Raw genomic sequence first — 25,164 nt, forward strand, 5'->3', positions numbered from 1 at the left:
AAGAACCAAAAAGGGAGACAACACCTTCATCGCGTGGACGTCAGAAGCCCGGAATGCCTTCGAAAGATGCAGAAACAGCCTAGCCGACGCCATACTACTCGTGCATTTCCAGGCCAACGGCCCTTTGAGGCTTACTACTGACGCCTCCGATGTCGCAGTCGGTGTAGTCCTAGAGCAAGACAAAATAAACAGTGGCTCCCGTTCGCGTTTTATAAAAAGAAACTCTCCGCCCCAGAAGCAAAATACAGTGCGTACGACCGCGAGCTGTTGGCAATTTAAAGTAGCGTCCGTCACTTCGGTCACTATCTAGAGAGTTGCGAGTTCTTTGTGTTAACAGACAATAAGCCGCTGACATACGCGTTAGGTCAATCAGCTGACAAAACTTACTCAACTACCTCAGCTACATATCTCAATTTACAACGGACTTTCGTTTTTTTTCATGGCTCAAGCAACGAAGTAGCAGATGCACTCTCCCGTATCGAAACTATCGAAATGCCTGCCTCTATCAGCGTAGATGAGCAATCCCTGGACACGAAGCCAGGGAACCTGCTTCATGACAACACCATATCCCTGAAGCTGATATGCAAACGCTGCGGTTCTGATAAAGAGATCGTCTGCGATGTATCTCTTGGATGTTTGCGCCCCTTTGCTCCGCATCATTACGCAGGAAAATATTCGACGTCTTCCATCTACCACCGTATCTGAACGATAGTTTCACGTGCAAAACCGAAAAGGTTCGTGTGGACTGAAATGAAAAGGGACGTCCATATTTGGGCCCGCGCTTATATACCAGCACTTGAAGATCTCTCGTCATCAAACAAACCCGCTCCAGACATTTCCGGTACCCGATGAGCGTTTTCAACACATCCATCTAGACACCGTAAGCCCCTTGACTGTTTCACAAGGTTTCTGGTATTGCTTCACTGCAATTGACCGGTTCCCTAGGTGGACTGAGGCGATTCCAATGGCTGACCAGACTGCAGACTCCGTGGCAAAAGCCTTCTACAACAAGTGAGCTGCACGCTACGAAACGTCTTGTACCATTACAACGGACCAGGGTACTCAATTCGAGTCGGCCTTGTTCAAGTCGCTAACCAAGTTCATCGGAGGCTCTAGGACAAGAACGTCGGCTTAGCACCCTTCGCCAAACGGAATTGTCGAACGTTTGCTTCGCACACTTAAGGCCGCAGTTGTGTGCACGGGCCTGCCTGGCCAGACACACTGCCCATCGTCCTATTCAGATTTCGTACTAACTGCCAGGAGGGCCTGTCGCTACCAGGAGAATTCTTCGTTCCCAGCAATGAATCAATGGCCCACCATGAATTCCCTACCAATCTGCGCAGCGTTATGCGTGAAGTCCGCGCAGTACTGGCGACCCACCGAAATCGACAGAGAACCTTAGTGAATAAAAAGCTTAGCACATGCACTCACTTCTTTCTGCTCGTGGATGCTACTCTGATACTCTGGATCACATAAAATTCTTCAGCATCTGTTGTCTGTCCAGGAGCAAATTAATGAAACGCGCTTACTATTTGATTAAGGCTGTACAGAATTAAGACCAAAGCATTTGTTACCTAAATAAATCAACAGTCTTGAAACTAATCAATAATTGCCAAAGTCAAGTTGCCTCATTGAGCTAGCGCCATTCCGACCGTGCAAAATGACACTTTCAACAGTATGGCAAGGATGAAGCCGAACTATTCCAAAAACAGTCAAGAGCGTCACAACTTGGAATATTTCGAGGCACGTCTACATTGGCTGCAGGAACTATATTCTTGGGTGAATACGAGCAGCATAGGGAACTGTACTTGGATCATGGCAACCTTCAGGAGGGGTGTCAACCAATACCAGACTCAGGCAAATAGTAAACCTGCAACACTTGGAGGGAGCAAGATTCAACTAGAACGATTGACAATGCCCCCTTTCGATGCAATGGCGAACGCTCTCCCACTTGTTTACGACAATGGTGGACAAGAACCAGGCGTTAGATGCGGTCGAGAAGATGCAGTACCTGAAGACCCATCTAACCTGAGATGCAGCGCGCATAATTCAATATTTCAGCGTCACCAGCAATAATGACGAAGCAGCATCGCTGGCGCTTCTCAACCGTTTCGAAAAAAAGGGCGATTGCGTGGAACCAGTTACATATGTTCCATCGTCTGCCGATAGCGAAGGAGGAACACGCCTCCACCATAAAACAATTTACGGACTCCACAGCGGAACTGATGGTCAATATGGAAAGCATCGGCATCAATACCAAGCATTGGGATAGTCTCCTACTCAGAAATTAGACATCGAGACAAGGCGACTGTGGGAATCGTCTACCGGAGCATCCACAGACATATCCAGTCTAGAAACGTTTGTGGGTTTTCTAACAAGTCGTTTCACACCAAAAAAGGAACAAAAACTGAGCAGGCTCACGGTCCAAGAGACACCGCAGTGTGACTTATGCAGCGGACTGCACTACTTGCGACAATGTGAAAAGTTCAAATCGATGAATTTGGTGAGAGAGTGGGAAAGCAGCGGCTGTGTTACAATTGCCTAAACAAAGGACATAACATCAGCACATGTCCATCGAAATCCAAATGCCCAACAACATTCATGCAATGCAACTCACACCCAAAAAAGGAGGCATCGAAGATAATCCTGTGGGAACAGCCACAGCAACCCTCCTAGCTGGAGAGAGGTCACATTACCAATCGGTGTTGCTTGCCACAGGCAGAGTAACCGTGAAGAACGCACCATCGGGATCAACAGTACTTAGAGCCTTGGTTGGTATCGGGTCACAACGAAGCCTCATTACAAAGTCAGCGGTGCAATTGCTAGGTCTGAATCGCAGACGCTGCGATATGCAGATATTTGGTCTTGGAAAAGCTTCGAAGGTTTGAGTAAAAATAAAAGTAAATTTGCAAATGGAGACCAAAACCGGAGATGAGATGATTAATGTATTAGTAGTAATCATCGGTAATATTACTAACATCTGCCCTGCAGCACCGGTCAGAATTAAGGTACCTTCAACATTTACCCGTGCTAATCCTGCCGATCCATCATGTGGAACACCTGGACGCGTTGATATCTTTAATATATCAGACGTGATCTATTCAATAGTTGCACCAGGATTCAAAGATGGATCTCCTTGTATGTTACTTGGGCGTTATTCGGGTCCACTCTCAACTCAAGCCATGGAAAGGACTTCACATCGCTCATCGGCATTGAGGACCGAACATCAGCTAAACCCAATTTGACACCAGCTGTCAGTTGGTACCAAAGAACGACCAAACGCGAAGAATCTGAGAGATAGAGAGTGAGGCTTCCATTTAAATAGGATGCTAAACCGGCATTGGATCTACGTGATTCCCAGAAATTGGCACACATAAGGTTCTCCCAGCTGGAGAAGAAGTCAACATGTCGGCTTCATGGAAGAATACCAACGATCGGGTCACGTGATTGAAATTCCTGAACAAACAGCAGAACATGACTAAAAGCACAAGCACCATCAGAAAAGTCTTTCACGGACGTCCTGCTGACAGGACCAACCATCCAGAACAACCCCAACAATATACTCATGAGATGGAGGACTCACCGATACGTCATCGCAGCTGACATTGAGAAGATATTTCGACAAATAATGGTGGATCCTCAAGATCAGGATTTCCAATGCATAATCTGGCGGAGTCATCCCTCAGACTCGATCAGACAGGCTGACTACAGTCACCTATGGAACGACTAGCGCCCCATACCTAGCATTACAAATATTACGGCGGTAACTGAGGATGAAAAGCTGTGGTACCCTCAGGCTTGTCAAACCATTATCGACAACTTTTACGTGGATGACATACTCACGGCAGGAGACACTATCGAAAATGTTACAGGCCTACAACAAGATCTAATAATCGTACTACAAAGGGGAGGTTTCAAATTGCGGGAATGGGCTGCCAATCATGATGCTCTACTATCATCCCTACCCAACATTGACCGAGAAGCTAAGATGTCGCTTAGCATTCAAGAGGATGATCATATCAGGACTCTTGGATTGAGGATGGCTTCCAGCCAGAGACTCATTCTCATTCAAAGCGCAACTTAAATCTCCACCGACATTGACAAAGAGACAGCTCCTTTCCGAAGTCGCTAAGATATTTGATCCAGTCGGTTGGTTACAACCATGCATGTGTTCGGCAAAATCATCATGAAGCAGCTATGGATTTCGGGAATTGAATGGAACGATCCCGCTCCACACGAGCTAGATGTGAAATGGCGCACATTCCGAGCACACTTACCAAAGTTCGAGAATCTAACGATCCCACGACATCTCAACTGTTCGACCACCAACGCAATCCAGATTCATGGATTCTGCGACGCTTCCGAGGCTGTATACGCTGTTGTAATGTATCCGAGAATAGAGGAAATGGGAGCAAAGCCATTCGCCGGACTAATCACATCAAAGTCTGGGGTCGCCCTCTTAAAACACAGTTGATACCACGTCTCGAATTATGTGGAGCACCTCGACAAACCGAACTGCCTACTTTGATTTTAAAGCTAGCGGTGAGTCCGCCCTAGCACTTGGTTTTCTTTCAGTGGCTCTTAGCTAGTTTTGGTTTAATAAGGCTACAAACTAAACAAAGGCCAAACTCTCATTCGAATCGAACTAACCAGAAGCCTCTAAGAAACCCATGACCAAAATCACCGAAATAAGTCATCAATAAAATCATCCCCCACTTCACTTTGACATTTTCCATTAATTCAATAAAACTTTTCATTTGTCTCTTTGCATTTTCCGGTCCTTCAACACACATTGCATGTGCACAGTAATCAGTTTCAACGGATCAGACCTCACCATCGCCCGAGTGAATCGTCTTAGCATGGGAGCATACTTGTGCATCGCCAGCAATGGTATCCCCCCAACAGTCAGCAAACGTGTGATGTTAATTGTTCACTGTAAGTTTTATCCACTCAAAAACATCCAACAATATGAACACCACTACTTGCATGAAATCTACAGATTCCTCCACTTTAACGTTAGATAATAAGAACCAAACCCAGAACCATCAAAGCCAGTTTAGTCCTGGGGACGCTTAACAATTTGACGGACAAAAGCTCATCCACGGGAGTCATTTGATCGTGAGTGAGTCGTAATTAAATTGTGGCCGTTAAGCTTCTGGTTGGAATCTGTCCAAGAATAGCTGGTTTTGTGGTGATGGCAATGGTGGAATTTAGATTAACCGGAAATTCATTTGAATAGATACCAGGATTCTAACTCTTGATTGACTCGCCATTAAGTTTTTCTCCGTCTCTCCCACTTGATTTCTTTCTCTGCAGTTCCGCCAATGATATGGATTCAGAATCAATTAGTTGGTGCTGCCATCGGGCAAACAATTACACTGGAATGTCAATCAGAAGCGTTCCCGAAGTCGATTAATTACTGGATGAAAAATGATACAATCATCGTACCAGGTGAGTGGACAAGGCATGAGTCCGATTTAGCTCCGAAGAATTACTACAATTGACTCCCTTCTTCCTTTTACATTAACCCAAGGGTCAGAGCCAAAAGTACCCCGGATCATCCGTTATTGCTGTTGCAGACTAGAAGTAAGATAGACAGCGAGTCCTGGCATGGAGTGCAACCTGCCACAAGCAGCACCCATATCCGGAAGTTGCGCTATTTTCCTTCATAGTCTACTTCTGGCTCTGCCCGACCCGTTGTTTGCCATCTGCAATTTACTCTTTCAGTTTTCATGTAGAAGATAGAATCATTTGCATACTTGACAAGAGTGTGTGGTTTTGTCGTTTCAGGTGACCGATTCGTACCCGAGGCCATCGAGAAAGGATATAAAGTCGTGATGCGGATAACAGTGAAAAATGTAGAAATTGGAGATTTCGGTTCATATAAATGCGTGGCGAAGAATTCATTGGGTGATACCGATGGAGCAATTAAATTATATCGTGAGTAAAGTGTTGGCTTATTTACTTTGTCATTAGGGGTGCATATTATATATAAGGGGGTAGTATTGTTCCCTCTCTATTTGGCTCCAAAAACCAGGTTTTGGGGCCAATATATGTATAGAGAATGGCTCCATTTTCTAACTTCTAGGAACGCTTGGACCGGAAAGCTTTTTAACTCCCTCGTCACGGCCTGTTGAACTGCCTTTATCAAGCCATGATACTACCCCTTGAACCTCCGTTTTATTCTCAGAAATATAAAAAAGTTTGACGGTCCCAAGTCTAACCCGAACAAAGGCTGACGCACCGTGGTTACCCCATCCTGGACAGGATACTCCATTACTTGGAACGCTGTGTCGTCCGGCTTGTTTCATCGTTATTGTTGGCGATGACTGGGCTGGCACGAACAGTGGGTTTTCGGAAGCCAGTTTTGTCAGGACATCTACGTAAAAAACTGCATAGGTGTTTGGTGGATAACTCCATATTTATCAGAAAAGGAAATGAGCATAGAATCGCGAAGATTTGCTCATTGACCGTAAAAAGGGCGTGGGGAAAAAGTGATGTATCATTCTGGCTCTGCCGGTGGCCCTCCGGGTTGTATTCAACCACCCATATCAAGTCATTGGTCACTATATTGTTCAAAAAGACGAGGTCTCCATTAAAATGATGAAGAGGACACTGGCTAATCGCTTTTCGGTTCACCTTCCACCCCTCTGACAACACTTGTGAAACCAACTTCATATACACTTTCCTTGTGACTAAGTTTTCTGTCAACATTTCAAAAACTTGGGTCTGAGTGATGCTCAAGTCGTTGGCAATCTTTCTAGTACTCATCCGGTCGGTAAGTTTTTCAGTCGTGATACATTTTCATCGCTCTTCCTGGCCCAAAGGCATCTGGAGCGTTCGTCGTCTTCTGCTCTTTCTCTACCCCTTTGGAACAGTTTGTGCAGCTCGGAAACACCTGATCTATACGTTTCAACTTGACTGTAGGCCTCCTCAGTCATGTCGTTGGTCTATGGTCATTTTACCAAACTTCACAAAAATTTGATCGGGTATCACTGCTGTAGTACACGTTCTATAATTCTCCATGACAAGCGACTTGCTTTCTTCAACGGCCGAGAGCCGTCCCAGCGTTCCCAATATCTCGTTCTACCAACCCTATGCAAGCAGACCGCCCCTCGTCCCTCCGTTCGTTCTAAACAAAGCAAGCCCTACTACCTTCAAAACAAACCCTGGGTGCATCGGCCAAATTTTGGGTGAAATCTACCTACAACCAGATTCAGGACTACATGGACTGAGTAAGAACGCATACTCTTAGTTTAGTTTAGTTAAATGGGGGGAGCCGCAGCTCCGAGCACTGAGGCCATTATTAGGCCCATTGTACTATCCCCGTAAGTTGCCTATTCAATGGCTTCCCGCTTACGGTGTTCGCAGACTTTAGCGAATCTGAGAACATTCTCAAGAGGCAGAGAGTGTGCAGATTCTTCGTTGAAGAAAACCTTGTCTTCGTCTGAGATCTGAGGATGCCGGGCAGCTGCATAAAAAGTGCAGGGCTGTCTCCTCCGCCTCCTCACATTGGCTGCACACAGCCGAAACCACTACCCCAATCTTTTCCATATGGTAGTGTAAGGGGCAGTGTCCCGTCAAAAGCCCTACTAGGGTTTTCATGTCCCACTTCTTAAGGGACAACAGAAATGCCGCTCTAGTGGCCCTAGGCTCTTTCACAAGGATTTTCGCTTGCCGGCAAGAGCCCAAATTTCTCCACTCGGTTGCGTGAATCCTTGCAATTTCACCCTTCAGAGTAGACTTGACAGTAAGTAGATGGTCGGATTCCAAGAGCTGGTTCTGGCCCCACCATTGTGGATCCAGACTCTCGGCGAGCCAGTCTATCAGCCCCCTCATTACCGGCGATGTTAGAGTGCCCCGGCACCCACATCAGGAATGTTTCGTTCAGTCGGCCAAGTTTCAGCAGCACCTGATGACAACTCCACACCAACTGGCTTGATATGTTGTTGCCATCAAGTGCTGATAATGCCGCCCGACTGTCGGAACAGATTCGAATGGTGCGACCCCTCCATTTTTGTCGCAGATTTTCTTCTGCTGCCAATGAAGTGGCATATATCTCCGCCTGGAATATGGTCGTCATTTTTCCGAGGGGTCGCACCCGATCTATCCTCCGTGACTGACCCGTCGGTGGCCTGTAATTTGAAAAGACTCATGGCCACTTGTCGACCATTCTTCTCTTTCGGTGATTACGACAGAGTATGTCTTTTCAAAGACGAATCTGGAAACCATATGATCGGTCGGCTTCAGGGCTACCGGATGTTTTTCAAGGAATTTCCAGATAGACGCATGACCGTTTGATTGGCCGCCTTTCCACGCCCCAATGGTATCGACCCTGTATGCGTCGTTGGCCGCTTTCCGTTTCACCTCGAAGTTAATGGGGCGTAAATTTAGGATAGCTTCAAGTCTCTTCAAGCAGTCGGCGTAGTACTCATTGCTCCAGTAATACTTAGGCAACCAAGTCTCTGAATCTGCGTTAGCAGCTTCCTGCTGTTAGCAAAGTTCAGTCTTGGTCGCCAGACGATGCATGCATACATCAAAATGGGTTTTATTATGGATGTATACATCCAATATATCCGTTCAGGTGAAAGTCCCCAGGTCTCACCTATCGCATTCCTACAGCACCAGAGCAATCTGCAGGATTTCTGGTATTGTTCCTGGATATGATGCTTCCACGTTAACTTGGAGTCGAAATGTACTCCTAAGTACTTGACTGTTTGTGCTAGCTGGATTTCCGCCCCTGCTAAGGTGGGTACCGTATAGCTGCCCCACCTGACGTTCCTAGTGAACATAACTAGTCCAGTCTTCCTTGCGTTCACCGTGAGTCCATTGCGGAGGCACCAGCTGTAGATTACATGCAGAGTTGCATTCAAGCGGTCACATACTGTGTCCGCAAACTTACCGGTATTTATTACGGCTAGGTCGTCCGCAAATGCTTGCGCGAAGACTTTTTGTCCTCCAGGAGCCACAGCAGGGTATCCATCAGCAAGAGCCATAACAATGGAGAGAGAACCCCTCCCTGTGGGCAGCCCCTGAGACATCCTGCTTCAATAGACTTCTGGCCAATCGATATGTGGAGTTTTCTCCACTCTAGCATGTGAAGGATCCAACTGATTAGCAGCGGTTCGATTCCATGCTGTCTTGCCGCATCACAAATTGCTGCAAATGAGGCATAATTGAAGGCTCCTTCGATGTCCATGAATGCGCCTAAGGCATATCCTTTATCGGACATCGTCTTTTCAATTTTTGCCGTAAGTTCATGGAGTGCTGTCTCCGTGGATTTGCCTTTCTGGTAGGCGTGCTGCCTATGGTGAAGTGGCCATTTAGGAATATGTGTATCCCTTATGTACCGATCTACTAATCTTTCTAGTCCTTTTAGCAGAAAGGACGTTAGGCTGATCGGTCGAAAGCTTTTTGCGTCTGTGTAGGTGGGTTTTCCTGGTTTGGGAATGAACAACACCTTTACATCCCGCCATTTAATTGGAATATAAGCGTGTGCTAGGCATGCACGATATATATTCCGAATGTGTAGACCCAGGGCATCCGTTCCTTCTATTACTAGCGCAGGGATGATGCCATCCGAACCTGCAGACTTGTATCTATGGGACGAGTTACATGCCCATTTCACTAGCTCCAGTGATACTACTTTGCATGCCAGATTCCAGTCTCTCGGTTGAGGGCTGTATGCACCTGTTGGCCCCGAGATTAGATTTTGGATGCTGCCTGGGAAGTGTACTTCAAGGAAATGATTTGCCGTTTCTTCATCGCTTTCTGTGTACTTCCCATTCTGTAAACGTAAATAACCCAGTTTCTGGCTACGTTCTTTGACCAGAATCCGCTTCAGCTTTGAGGTTGCCTCAAGAGAGTTAGTCTTTTTGCAAAAGCGTCTTCAAGATGATCGTTTAGCCGATCTTATGTTCTTTTTTAGAGCCTTCTGTGCCTCTTTACATCGATTCCAGCTAGTGCTTCATTCACCCTTCAAAGCACGATTAAGGAGCATCCTTGTCGTTCTCCTCTGTTTTGCCAAATCCGAGTTCCACCATGGTGTTTTACCCTTCTTTGGCATCTTGAGTGGACAGCTTTCTTCGAAAGCTTCTCTCATGCTGGTTGTGATCATCTGGGTTGTCTTCTCAATTCCAGCAATGGATTTGATGCGCTTCCCAGGGATCGTGACTCGGGCGCTCAATTCTGTTTGATACATTACCCAATCTGTCTTCCTCGGATTCCGAAATGGAGTGGGTGGAGGTAGATCCATGCCCATAACGAAATCAATGCGTCTGTGATCCGAGAGTGTGATATCGTTTGATACTCTCCACTCTCCGATCAGAGCCGCGATATCAGGAGATGCCACTGTGATGTCGATGACCTATCGCCTGACCACGTTGAAGAAAGTGGGTTCATTACCCACATTTAAGATCTGCAAATCGGTTCCTACTAGATACTCCAGTAGTCTCGATCCTCTTGCATTGATGTTCGAACTTCCCCAGCATATGTGGTGAGCGTTGACATCACATCCTGCTATTACCCCCATGCCTCTACTTTTGGCATATTGGATAGCTCTGATGAATGTTCCACTGGGAACGTCTTCTGCGTCGTAGGGGAAATATGCAGAGCACCATAGTATCTCTTTACCTCCCTGTTGACTTTTTATGGTTAGCTTAGCCGATGTGGTGTCGCCATCACATAGGTCGTTAACCAGGTTAGCCTGGAAGTCTTTGGAGACTACCATGCAGGTTCGGTGTCGATCGCTTTCATTGGCATACAATAGGTCAGCATGTTGGAAGTTTAGGCCCCTGACTGCCCCACCAACAACCCACGGTTCTTGTATGAGGTATATAAAGGTCTTGCAGCTATTAATCCGACGACTGATAAGTGCAGTCGCCGCTTTACAATGCTGCAAATTTACTTGGGAAATGTGGCACCTCATTTACGTTTCAGTTGTAGATGTCTTGGCCTGCATGTCCCCTTCAATAGTTTTAGGAGCCGACACTTGTAACGTGACGGTCCCCAGCCCATAGTAGAGCCGGCAACCCGATTTTTCCCGAACGCATACTCAGTAGAAGTAGGAATTAATGTCGGTCACCGCTGCAACACTATGGATCCTTTTGGGTCTTGGCTTCGAGCAAGCAAGGCACTTGATGGTTGCACCCACCAATATCGAAATCCGAGGAACAATGCGTAGCCTTCGCGTAATTCCTAGATTTTGCCCTGACGTTTATTTTCTGCCCTGTGAGTAGGGCTTTTAGGAGTCATTCAAAGCATTCCTTGTTTATTATAAGAGGCGACAAAAAGGGACAGAAATTTGTTCCCCGGCAACCTGTAAATTTCGAAGCTTTATCACAACCGAAACGTTAACAACGCCTCGAACAAGGACTGGCTTTACGTCGAAGATCATTGACTATCAAAAACGACTGGTTTCTGGAATGTGAGCACGCTCCTTAACACCAGTAGCAAGAGTCTTCAGAATGTCCACTCTTTTCAACTCGAGCGAGAATTCAAACGATATAACCTCGACAGTCTGGGCCTACGCGAGATAAGATAATGGCAACCTGGGGAGTATAAGTATCCCCTTCCCTTTTGCCACAATTAAGGTAATGTGCTCTGGAAAGCCAGGTGGTAGCAAACGCAAATTCAGTGTCCGATCGCTGCCGACGGTTAAGGCAAGGCGCCCCTCACCCCCCTGGGAACCGGTTTCTGACAGACTTCTAACCACAATATTCCGGTCCAAGTTAAGAAGTAGCACAATTGTACAATGCTACACACCAACAGATGCTTCCAATATGGTGTGGAAGGATGCTTTCTACGGTCAGTTATACGCAGTTCAGGGGAGACTTCTCAAGGCTGACATTGAAATCGAGACGGGTGATCTGAATGCCAAAATGGAATATGACAACACTTTGCTCGGTCATGCGGGAATAGAGAAACTCAATCTTGGCGACCGTAACGATGATGGTGTGAGGCTCGTGGATTCCTGAATATTCCACCGCCACGTCATTGATGGCATATCGTGCGAGCACAGAGCCTGCCTTAAGGTCAGGTTGGTTTCAACTGATCGACACCGTAACAAATCAGATCCACCACTTCGCGATTAGCAGTAGATTTAGGAGTTGTCTCCTGAATATGCGTAATAAGAGAGGCGCCGATATCGGCCACACCAGGCAATCACCATCTGAAGGTCGTTTATTTTGCATGTTGCCTCAGCCACTTCTCGCAGAATTTGGGAGCTACGACCCCCCTAAGTTCAACATTTTGCTGATCGGACGGCGGATATACTGGCTAACCCGCTTGAAAATGTCGATTTCCTTGGGATGCGATCAAAAATATTCTTTTCTCAAGTGCTACACATGTCGTTGGCCACGTCCCGAAGTGGCGTCATAAAATCTGGCTGACCATGAAATCGAAGGGGTTGAAGGCTCTATTAACAGCTGCGAGTGATGGCGAGCGTTACGCGTTCGAAATCCGACACCCAGCGAAATTCTGAAAAGCTCAGCGTAGCGTACACCGTGACTAGATAGAACTTGATTTTGAGCTAATTAGGGGAGTGGCAGACGCCGCAGTTTGCAATGAGTTCAGAAATGTGTACCGCATTACGAAAGAGCTAACATGGGGAAGCAAATCCTTCGAATTTTCCACAATGGACGTCAACAGTCGACGCCATCCACGATGATGAGTAACTGAAGAGGTGGAAAGAACACTCCACCACGATTGTTAATCTTTTCCCATCCGGTGAGATTCTTCCTCTTGTAGATGAAGTAAGTAGTCACCCTAGCATGCGGCTATGGACCGTTGCTCCAAAGGAAACCATTTGAGCCGCCAATGCACCCAAAGGGAATAGAGACACTGAACTTGAGGGTCACCCCGTAGAGTCATTTGTCATTGCACCTGCAATTAATGCAGATCTGCTACTTCCACTTGCACGAACATTTTGGGAATCCGAGACCTTCGTCAAGAGTCCAAAGATGGCACCCGTTTTGAGTGTGACAATTGGAGGGATATGTGCGTGCTCCATGCCGATGCAAAGGTAATGGCTTAAATTATCCTCGAATGCATCAAAGAACATCTGGAAAGCTTGGTCGACAGAGAGCAGGCTGGTTTCCGCTCCGAATCCTCTTATGTTGACCAAATCAACACCCTACGGATCATTTAGAGAAGTTTTCGATATCATGAACATAGAGTATATTTGGAGTTCTCTACGCAGAAGAGGCATTCCGGAGAAGCTAATAGTCATTATCGGGGTCACATATGATGGCGCGAAATGTCACGTGCGGCACAAGGCAAAAACTTGGAAGATTTTAAGGTCGAAAGCGGAGTCCGCCAGGGTTGTATCCTGTCACTGATATTATTTCTTCTTGTGATCGGTGACGTTCTTCATGCTGCCTTGTCCGTATGGAATGGAGGATGATATCTTTTCTCAAACACTTCGACTAAGCTGATGATATTTGTTTGATTTCCCACCAAATCATGGACTTTGGCCAAATCGCTCTGGATTTGGCAATAGAGGCAAGTAGAGTTGGACTGATAAAACCAAGATTCTCAGTCTGACGTGCGATCGCAACCTAGCAACCTGCATTATGAGCATCATAGGCGTCGATCAAGTTGTATATTTAGGGAGCGTGGTTTCTGCTGATGCAATACCGGCACTAGATCTGCTTTCACTGTCTTGTCTCAAATCTGCAAATGCAGTTATCTCAACACCAAGATCAATTTGATACTGTTCTGTACCAGCGTTTTTTCTACGGTGCTATATGGGAGTCGCATATAGAAAGCGAACTCCACTGTTACTCAAAAGCTCGAAGCTTTCGCCAATACCTATCTGCGTCATAGCATCGGAGTGTGCTAACCTGAAATGAAGAACTTGGTCGGCGCACAGGCTTTGCACTTTTAGACGATGTAATCGGAAAGTAGAAGTGGCAGTGGGTAGGCAGCACATTAAGGAGAGGCGCCAATTACATTGCAGGCTAGGCGGTGCAGTGGAACCCACTCTTCCAAGATAGCACGCAAAATAGTAGAGGGGGGTGCGAGCGTCTCGGAAAGTCATAGGGAGAGTTGAAGAGCATGTCAAGTAATCGCGAGTCATGCTGGGTATATCCCACCAAAAGGTCAAAGACAATCATATATAACGGCACGATGCAGGCAAAGGAGAATTGCATGGCAGATTTGTTGAGCACATAATGACAGCTGGCTATTTGACTCCCCACCCTACTTCCTGGCTCTAGCTAACCCAGAGGCCATCAAGCGCGGTTCGATGAAACACTTTAGTGTAACTTCACTACTTGTGGACCGAACTTCAGGGTCAACTCCTGTCAACCAGAATAATCTTCTGCTCACCACAAAATGGGCAGTATAAATATTTGTCTTATTAAAGTTAAGGTTTTGGTGAAAAATTGGAGCGAAAAGGAATTGTTTGTGCGGTAGAAGATATTGCATTTTTAAAGAAGATATTCCATTTATTTTTAAAACAAACGATGCCTACTTAAAAGCTGATAATACGCAACAAAAACATTACGAATTGGGTCCTGAAAATACTGGATATCGTCAAGTGAATGATGTTACTTTGGTCCCGCATAAGCACAGTTTGTCGCTATGCCTTGGCATAAATTTCTCATAAAATATCTGACCCTCTATGGGGAAATTGTAGCGGCCGCAAAATACTGCCGTAGGACATTTTTGGGATCGTGCTTCTTTTCAGCCCTGCCGTCGCTTGGGCTTCTGCACAGTGCGAGTATGAGAATAAAAAGCTGACCATAGTGTGCATTTGCTCCAAGCAATCTGTGAACCAGAGTTATCAATTTGGAGATGTAGGACCTCATGCTATCACTCTTCCAATAAGCAAGTGGCTGCTGCTAATGTGCAGTCCATAAATCAGCTCTGTCGGCTAATCTCGTCACGCTTGAATGACGGCATGATAAACCCCAAGAATTAATGCCTGTGAAAATTTTTGCGCCGCAAATTGTTACGTCGCGGGGTGGAAAAGGGCGCATTCGAAACCACGTTTTTCCTATTCTTTTCCACTGCAAATTTAGGATAATAGGAGAAGACTTGCTGCGGGTCCTTTACAAAATGAGCAGCAGCTCACGGGGACAAACCATGACCTAATAGATTTCTTACAGAAAAAATCGTGTTCAGAGAAGTTTTGGGTTAAGTACCTTCCTGTTGTGGTTCTAAGTACGAGTGCTGTGGGCTATCGGGATGTAAAGATAGGAAAACAGGTTGAAACCATGCAGTAGCTGCCGGGAAAAGTAGCGTCCTTGGTGCCTAACACCACGAAACATGAATAACATTAAGTGGAGGATTAGGTTAATGCTGTATTAGGACAGCAAGAAGTCACGATGCTCAAATAAGATCGATAGGGAATAACTTTTGAGGGGGAAAGCTGGGCAAAGCGTCTGCAATTGACTAAACTTCGGCCTATGGAGGAGTTATCGGAGTATGTAAGGCGGCTGAGAAAAGAGGAGCCCGGTCTTGCCTTTTTCAAAATTGAAACAACCCGAGCGTATTTTCGCAGTTCATCCGGAGATAGGCTGAGTGAAGGACGATTTAATAAATGTGGAGTTTCCTATTCCGTTAGCTTTGGAAGAGATATTTTCTCACGTCACGTTATTAGAACACCCCATCACAGAAATCTCGCTTGAGACTTTGGGGTAGATGATTCATTTCGTGGACTTTTTATAAGCCTGACTAAAGGTAGATTTTGCTGCGAAGAGGAGTAGCAGAACTTCTATCTCAGTTTTTTGGGGCGAAAAATATCTGTTCCATACTAGCGTGTGTACAAGCGATTGTGAAAGACAGTGAAAATTTACAGGACTAGTTTTCCTTGAAGAGATGGGAAATGAGTCCAATGTGCTCCGTGTGAAATCCCAGTTAGGTGTGGTACACCTTAGACGTACGAAGAGTCCATTACTATTTTCTGTAACCCTACTCAGTTAAATCTAGGGTTTCATGTTACCTTTGTGATTTGTCACGTTATACATTAGATGCAGGCCATGAGAAAGTTACCTGGAGGTGCGGTAAAGAATTGGAATCAACAGTATGTGGCTATGACACCTAGTTTCCATGAAGCTGATAATCTAGAAATGATTACACTGAAGCAAGATTTGGAAGAAGCTTTGGGGAGCTGATTTTCCCCAGTCTTACATACGATAAATAAAATAATATTTAAAATTTTCGTGATTACTATTATTCGCGCTTTACTTATTTATATTAGAATTGTACATCTTAGCTTTCTTCAGCCTTTGTCCCGCTCGCAAGCGGGGTCGGATCGTTGTGATCAGTTTCGCCATGTTACTTTATCAAATGCCTGATCTGGATGCAATCGCGAGGCTTTCCTGGTCCTCTACTCTTAAAAGATGGAAATTCCTCCAAACGCAGGTGAAATTTCTTGGCTACAATATTAGCCTTGATGACATCCAACTGGACCCGGACAAGGTGCAAGCAATCGCAAGCTTCCCGCTTCCTGAAACTGTTAAAGATCTGAGAAGGTTCTTGGTCATGCCAAACTTCTACCATCGCTTCTTGCCCAGGGCCGCCCACCACCAACCTCCTGTCTGGACCGGAAACCAAAAACACTCGATTGATTGCGTCAACCCAATGGCAATTCATACATTTGAGTCAACCAAACAAGCGTAGGTCCACTGCCTCCGACCTGTTTGACTTTATCAACTTTGTCGCCAAATCTCTAAGTTTACGGCAAGAAATGCGTACCAAAGCCTTCGACACTGTAAATCACAAGATATTTTTATCCAAACTCTCGTCTATAAACGTTTCCATTCCTCTTGCATTATGGCTTGCCTCTTACCTATCCAACCGATCCTGCCGCGTTTCTTTTGACGGCTGTACTTCCTGCGACTTCTCCCCCGCCTCTAGCGCCCCACAGGGATCTATTCTGGGTCCTTTGTAATTTTTTTTTATTAACGCGTTTAGCGCTAAACGCCAGAAATGTCACTCTATTTGCTACTCCCTAAAATCCTCACCCGCTTGTTTGTCTTGCTCTCTTAACGGACATTCCTTATCCTGCTTAAATTCCACTCAATAAATAGGAGTCACTTTCGACAATAAGCTCCAGTTTGACACTCATTGTCTCGATCTCATCAATCGAACAGCAAAATTGTCAGGCTTTATACTTCGCTCCTCCTCTGATTTTAACTCCATCCAACTCTCCTTAACTCTCTTCAATTCTCTCGTGAGGAACACCCTAGAGTACTCCTCCGTGATCTGGTCATCCTCCCGTAACTGTGATTGTCTTGCCCTTGAGAATGTGCAACGTAAATTCACCCGTTCCTTCTTCGTTAAGAAAAGCTTCCCTCGTATGGACTACCCCTCCCTCCTCCGCTTTCTGAACATTCCCTTCCTACAACAGTGTAGACCCTATCTGGATCTATACACATTTTTTAAACTTTCCTCGGGTCTGGTGGACTGTTCCGCCGCTAACGACATCACCTGCCGTCCTGCATCTTATAACACATGTAGTGTAGACATTTTCAACGCCGCCATCCGCAGAGCACGAAGCCGACTTTGATTCCCCGATTCCTAAGCTTTGCCGAAATTACAACGCAGTACAGCTTGGTCCTTTTAACTCTTCTGCTTCTGCTAAATAAATAAATAAATAAAAGGCGGACCGGGCAGCCATTGTGCTGAACAACAGTACCTACGGTCGTGAATTGTTAGCCGCGTACCTTGCAACAAAATACTTTTTCTATTCCCTAGAGGACAGATCGTTGACAGTGTTCACGGACCACAAGTCCCTTACATTTGCCTTGAAACAGAAACCTGACAGAGCATCTCTTCGTCAACTCAGCCCTCTGAGCTTCATAAGTCAGTTCACCTTCGACATCCAGCACTGGACTGGAAAAGATCCCCGCCACTCGACAATCGCGGAGACGTAAAAATTTGGTAAGGATCTTCAGAACCTGAAGAGTAACTCCAAATACAATTTCAGAGGGTTCTCCATTTTCGGCTTGGCTTCTACATTATACTGCGGACCGCATAAAAAGGCACTAAGACCTTAAATTTCGGCCACTTTCCAAAAACAAGTATTTGACGCAGTTCACTATCTGGTGCAGCCAGGCATCCGGACAATGAACTTATTAGTCACTGCGAAAGATTTCCTGCCATTCATGAAGAAGGACATACTTTCTTGAGGCAGACAGTGCATCGCATGCCAGAAGTATAAAAATTCGAAACATGTGAAAAAAGAAGTAAGTGTGTTCCCCAAGTCCATCAGGTGCTTCCATACTATCCACCTCGACATAGTTTCAGGTATTGCCTCACAATCATCGATAAGTTCACGCTGTGACTACAGGCGATTTCCCTAAAACTTATTATTATCTTTAGTCCAGCGGGATGCTCGAAAGATGGCACAGTACATTAAAGGACGCTATAATGGCACAAGATGATCCTTCGTGGTCGCAAGTCCTGCCTCTCGTCTTACTTGGTCTACGGACAGTCATCGTCGAGGACTTTGCTGACGCGAGGCTTTTAAATCCCCATCCAACGTATTAAGCCACCGTTGTTTCGGACGGCCTGTTGGTCGTTCACCATCGACTTTGATGTTCAGCCCAATCTTGGCAAGTGAATTATCGTTAGCGGAAGTCACGCGACCATACCGTCGACGACGCCTCTCTCACAGTTTTTCCACGATCGGTACAACCCCATATCGATTGCAGGTATCCTCATTTCGGATGTGATCAAAACGTGTCACGCCACTAGTCCAACGCAACATCTTCCCCTTCATTACCGCGAGGCGCCGTTCATTGTATTTTATAGTCGGCCAACACTCAGAACCATTGAGAGCGCCAGGACGGACGACATTGCGGTAAATTTGATGCGTCGATCACAAAGAACACCAGCTGTGGATTGCCACTTCATCCACGATGCGCTTATGCGTGAAGCAATTTCATTAGGGAGTTCTCCACTGCAGCATTGACTCGAGATATTTAAGTCGCTCAGTTCTGGGCAGGTCCCTGCTGCTAACAGAACTGAGCGATTTAAATATCTCGAGTCAATGCTATCAATGCCAGCCAATGAAGAACTGTGTTATGCTCCTCACAGCTTCCGGTTTCCCGGCTTGTTTTAAGTGATCTTGTTGGACGTGTCCAATTATTACTGGCGCCACTGGCCAGAAGGGATACTTCCTTGAAGAAGTCGTTTAACGGTCCTCGAAATGCTTCTGCTCTTGATGTGTGTCCGCTTCGAGAACTCGGAGCGAACTGCGACGTGAAACTTTAGTTAAGAAGCTCTAGTATTTCTGGGCGGGTCATTTTTAGATTTTCAGGAGTTGCCCCCCATTCTCCAGAATGGTCATTTGACCCTCGCCTAGTCCAACGAGTCATTACAATTTTCAGTCCCAGGAATATTTTTTGCTTGGATTCGTATTAATTAAAATTTGGTTTATTTGCGTTTTCGCGCATTACTCCTACTACGCCAAACTCCAAACTTTATAATTAACGGACGCGGTTAAAAATTGGATACATTTTCAAAACTTCCCTTCGGAGAAGTGGGGGGAGGCGCTAAATTATTCACTGATCCTTGTCCTAGTTTTTTCTAAATGACATGTTTGCGACCTAATTCATTATTTTCCGCCAGCGCTTTTCCAAACAAATTTCAGTGTTATCCCAACAAATAATAGTTTTGCGTTGAGTGGATTTGCACGCGGTCATAAATTTCGAGCGCGTTATGATGCACATCACACCGTTAGCAATTATCTCCTTTTTTCACTTCTAAATTTTCATCTAGAACATTCCATGTGAGTAAAAAATGAGCGAAACTATATAAGCGTCGTTATTCGCAAATATCACGGAGTTCAGCGCGAATTCGAACAAAAAACTCTTTTATAGTTTGCTTTCACGGACCAGGAGAATTATAAGAGTTCGTTCGTAGCGAACAGCACGAACCATTCGTAGCTTACGTGTCTCAGCAGTGTGTACTCCCGGATTTCCTACAGGATTTTTTCCAGTTTTACAAAGTTTTATAGAACTGTGGAGGGAGGGGGAGTTTTTCCACCTACTCGAAGCGGGAAAGCAACTACCTATCAAGCTGTCGAACGTAAAAAGCTTTAAATATTGTTTTCTGTTCATTATATTTTCACGCATGACTTATTTCGATCATTTTTGACTTTATTTCGTTATTTCGCTTTTTTCGCTTAGTCGAGCTTTTTCCTGACGCTAATGTTTTGATGTATGTATTCATGTTGCTTACATGGTTGGAACCGTTGGGGCAGGTGTTCCCGTGGGGTTGTTTCGGAAAAGTTTCGAGTATTTTTGCGAAAGTTAGATTGGAATTTTCCTCAAATTGTTGTTGCGGAGTGAAAAATCCTTTGGAAAATTCAAAAACATCTAATAACTGTATGGAAAAAAGGAGTAGAATGATTCGGACAGCAATTGAAATTCAGCGCCCAACGTGGGTCAGTTTGAAATTCACTGACCCACGTTGGGCGCCGAAAAGTCAAACATGGCTCTCTGCAAACTGTGAGACTACCCATGAACAATACTCAACACTCCCATATAGATAAGCCCCTAGCCTGGATCTCTGATATTTATAACGTTGACCAAGGATACAAGCCTACAGTTCCCCAGCAAAATAAAACAGAATATTCACACATTGCCACTGGTGATGGCATACAAAGGCATTAGCAAATGCTTCAAGTAACATCGCGCCTAATTGGAGGCAGCAAGCGTGAATTTCCTTTCTGTTACGACTGCAATTTTCAATATTATACATGCTTTACTATTGTTCTGTTGTTTTGTATCTATACTTGTGCCCCAGTCGGATAGAAAAAAATCGGATACAGACCAGAGATATATGAATAGGTTCACGTGTATAGACAAAGAAAACGAAAGGTGAAAAATCACAATTTCTCGCATCGAATTCAAGTGAATTCGTCCAGGAATTTATTGAAAAGTTGCCAGTGGAAAAACTCTCATAAATTATGATTTTCTATGGGATACATCTAACAATGGAATTTATTGGGTGTTTATTAGTTCGTTTCTGTTTTTTGTTGGTGATTATTTCGAGGAATTGAAGCGTGAATATTTGCAATGTGCAAATGATAACGAGCTCCAACTGGGCGAACACAGTTGAAAATTGGTTTTTTGTGCATAAATTTAAACGAAACGTGTTTACCATCAGATGCTTCAAAAGAGATTGTAACTATCCTCCATCACCATTCAACATCAACAACGGCCTAAGACATCATGCGTCCTTCTCAACCCTAGCCCTGGAGAAAGTGATTCGCGATGTGAATGCGAAACTAAATTTAACTACGCCATTGTGGGCCTGGGTGACGAGTCCATCCTCCTGGTGGCCAACATAGAAAATCGGTCTCGTACACGGTATTGAAAACAAAGATCAAGCGCCTGTCGGTAAGTGAGTCAGCTAAGCTGGATCATTTGCTGGCAGGTTTGACGTTGGGCGATCGAGCTCCCAGCCAATTGAACGACGACGAGCTGTTGAAGTCGCTCTAGCTGCGGCGAGTTCCGGAGAGCACCCAGGCGATCCTCGTGTGCGTCTCCGCTTCTTTGAGGGTGCTGGCAGCTGCGGCCGATAAGGGGCATGAGGTGCACGCGCGTCCGACTATAGCGGCCGTTCATTTTAGGCGCAGACTTCTTGTGTCACTATGGGTTGCTGGTGGACTTGTAGGACAAGCCCCTCGTAGACTCCACAACCAACCTTACGGAAGGAATGCGAACATCTTATGCAACAGGGTATCTGCAGACCTTCGGAGCTGTTGGTCTTCCCCACCCCATATGGTCCCTAAGCCAAATGGCTCATGTCGCCCCTGTGCGGATTATAGAACGCTAAACGCACAGACTGTTCCTGACCGATATCCTATTCTGCTCATCCATGACTTTTCGCATCAGCTCGCAAACTGCCGCATTTCGACCTTGGATTTAACCAAGGCCTATTACCAAATCTCTGTAGCTCCAGAAGACATTCCAAAGACGACAATATGCAGACATTTTGGAGTCTCGAGTTCACACGGATGACTTTCGGGTTGTGCAATGTGGCGCAAACCTTTCAAAGGTTCATTCACTCGGTCCCTCGAAACCTCGACTTCTGTTTCGTATATTTGGATGATGTTTTGGTCGCTTCTTCCTCAGAGTCTGAACACTTAGCCCATCTCGAGTGCATTTTTCAACGTCTCCTTGAGGCCGGTTTAGTCCTAAACGTTGATAACTGCAAGTTTCTCCAGATACAGGTGAGATTTCTTGGCCACTTCATTTCCCCTGACGGAATACAGCCCGACCCAGACAAGGTGCAAGCAATCACAAAAGGTTCTTGGGCATGCTAAACTTCTATCGTCGTTTCCTGCCCAAGGCCGCTCAACACAAGTCCTTTTTAACGCGTACTTGTCTGGCCCCAAAACAAAGGACACACGAGAGATCGTACGGTCTGAGGAGGCTCTCCGCGCGTTTCATAAATCCCGACAACAACTGGCTGATGCTACACTCTTGGCATTTCCTCTACAAGATGCACCCCCAGCCGTTGTGGTTGATGCCTCTGACATTGCAGTAGGTGCTGCTCTTCACCAAAAGATGAATCAAATCTGGCAGCTATTGAGCTTCTTCTCTAAACAGTTGAACCCCCTCAACGGAACTACAGCACCTACGATCGAGAACTAAAACTTGGGGGAAGGGAGTACTAACCCTTGATTGACGCCATAATTGCCCTGTATGCACCTCCCCATCGATCGAGGTTCGCTTCCTTGCATAACCTCTGAAATATTTCGTTTTACTTCTAGAGATGAGTGTTTGCAGTTCTTTCCCCGCCTTCTTATATGGGTTATGCAACTCTTCAAACTCACGCCGGTATCTGCTACGTTGGTTGTGTCTCTTGGCTTTAAGGCAAACTTTACGAAGTTCTTCGATTTCGGCATTACACCAGAAGTTGAGCATTCGTTTCTTGAGTACAGTGCGGCAGGACATGGAAGCGTCACACGCTTTTTGTATCTTTTCAAGAACCTGCGTCACCTTTTCTTCTGCATTTTCCACCGGCATAGCTTCCTGCAGAAGTATTTCCTCGTACATTTGCTGGTCGAGTTTTTTGGATGTCCAAACCCATATTCGTTTTGCTCCTATCCTATGCTTCATCTGGAAGATGATAGCCTAATGTTCACTGCCCGTATATTCCTCGCTCATCTGCCATTGGACATCCTTAGATAATGTATCGCTAACAAAAGTAAAGTCTATCATCGATCCCATATCCGCCAGCCCCCCCCCCCCCCGAGGCCAGGACACTAGACAGCTTTTAGGCATATCGGCGGTGAACCTTGGCGCAAAACCGGAGTGTCTGGAGTTCCTTATTAAAGTAGGCCTATACCGGATACCGGCTGTTGCGCTGTTGATGATGGTGATGAGTTATGTCGCCATCCGAGTATTGTATTCAAGTATATAAAACGGCGGCATATGCTGATTCTGATCATCATCATTATCAACAGCGTAACAACCGGTATCCGGTCTAGGCTTGCCTTAATAAGGAACTCCCGACGCCCCGGTTTTGCGCTGAGGTCCACAAATTCGATATCCCTAAAAGCTGTCTGGCGTCCAGACCTACGCCATCGCTCCATCTCAGGCAGAGTCTGCCTCGTCTTCTTTTTCTACCGTAGATATTGCCTTCATTGATATGCAGTCCAAGATCCCGCGCCGCCTGCTCGATGTGGATGAAGGCAGTTTGTACGTCTCGGGTGGTTCTTCCCATGATGTCGATATCGTCAGCATAGGCCAGTAGTTGGATGGACTTAAAGTGGATGATACCCCTTGCATTTACTTCAGTATCACGGATCACTTTCTCGAGGGCCAGGTTAAAGAGGACGCATGATAGGGCATCCCCTTGTCGTAGACAATTGTTGGTGTCGAATTGTCTTCAGAGTGATCCTGCTGCTTTTATCTGGTCTCGCACATCGGTTGGTCGGGATACCGAATTCTCTCATGGCCGTGTACAGTTTTACCCTGGCTATGCTATCATAGGCGGCTTTAAAGTCGATGAATAGATGGTGCAACTAGTGTCCATATTTCAACAGTTTTTCCATCGCTTGCCGCAGAGACAAAATCTGATCTGTTGCTGATTTGCCTGGAGTGAAGCCTCTTTGGTATGGGCCAATGATGTTCTGGGCGTATGGGACTATCCGGGCTAGCCAGATAGAAGAGAATATCTTATAGATGGTACTCAGCTACGTGATACTTCTATAATTACTGCACTGTGTGATATCTCCCTTTTTATGTATGAGACAGATAATGCCAGGCATTGATTCGCTATCCCACACCTAGAGCACAAGTTGATGGACCACTTGGTCTAACTGGTCGCCTCCATATTTAACTAATTCGGTTGTAATTCCATCGGGTCCTGGCGACTTAAGATTTTTAAGCCGATGAATTTCACGGACTGTCTCTCCTATACTTGGTGGTGGCAGTATTTGCCCGTCATTTTCAGTTGAAGGGATCTCCAATTCGCCGATGTCCTGGTTATTCAGCAGTTCATCAAAGTACTCAACCCATCGCTCCAATATGACCGTTCTGTCAGAAATCAAATTTCTCTCTTTGTCTCAGCCGGAAAGGTATCGAGGTGTGTAAGGCTTCATCCTGCTGACTTGATGGTACTTTTCGAGTTCACACACCTGCAGGTTCTCTCAGGCTTCCTTTTTTTCGTCTGTGACGTCGCTTCTCCGCTCGGCGGAGTTCGTGATAAGTCTCTGCGCGTGCCCGCGTTCTTTGAGAATGCAACATTACTCGGTGTGCGGCATTCTTCCTTTCCGTAGCTAGCTCACATTCATCGTCAAGCCAGCCGTTCCGACCCCTTTTGCGGATGAGGCCAAGTATCTTTGTGGCCGTATCAATGATAGCGTTTCTCAGTTGGATATGAAGATCATTTGTTGATGCTTCATCCCCAGGACCTCTGTTGACTGCGGTTATTGCGGCATCCATTTCCCTTTTATAGGTATCGCGGAGGGCTGTGTTATGGAAGGCTTCAGTATTCACTCTCACCTGATTGTCAGAGGGGATTATAGGTGGTGCCGTAATTCGAGCTCGGAGCACCATGCCAACGAGATAGTAGTCCGAGTCTATACTGGCCCTCCTATATGTTCTGACATTCATCAAGGCTGAGAGGTGGTGGCATTCGATCAGCACGAGAGAGGCCCACGTATGTTTGTGAACCGCTTTCCGCGCAAACCAG

At 45.8% G+C, this 25,164-nt stretch overlaps 1 protein-coding gene across 2 annotated transcripts in view; it reads left to right on the forward strand.

Annotated features, from left to right (window-relative positions):
- LOC119653079 (neurotrimin) overlaps positions 1 to 25,164 on the forward strand; it is a 190,732-nt gene that overhangs the window by 117,468 nt on the left and 48,100 nt on the right. For both annotated transcript variants that reach the window (XM_038057568.1, XM_038057567.1), the window contains 3 exons: positions 4,807 to 4,935; positions 5,317 to 5,451; positions 5,791 to 5,940. In XM_038057568.1, coding sequence (XP_037913496.1) covers positions 4,807 to 4,935; positions 5,317 to 5,451; positions 5,791 to 5,940 — 414 coding nt within the window. The remainder of the gene's footprint in view (positions 1 to 4,806; positions 4,936 to 5,316; positions 5,452 to 5,790; positions 5,941 to 25,164) is intronic.

Source organism: Hermetia illucens, chromosome 3, assembly GCF_905115235.1.
Source record: "Hermetia illucens chromosome 3, iHerIll2.2.curated.20191125, whole genome shotgun sequence".
Lineage (NCBI taxonomy): Eukaryota > Metazoa > Arthropoda > Insecta > Diptera > Stratiomyidae > Hermetia > Hermetia illucens.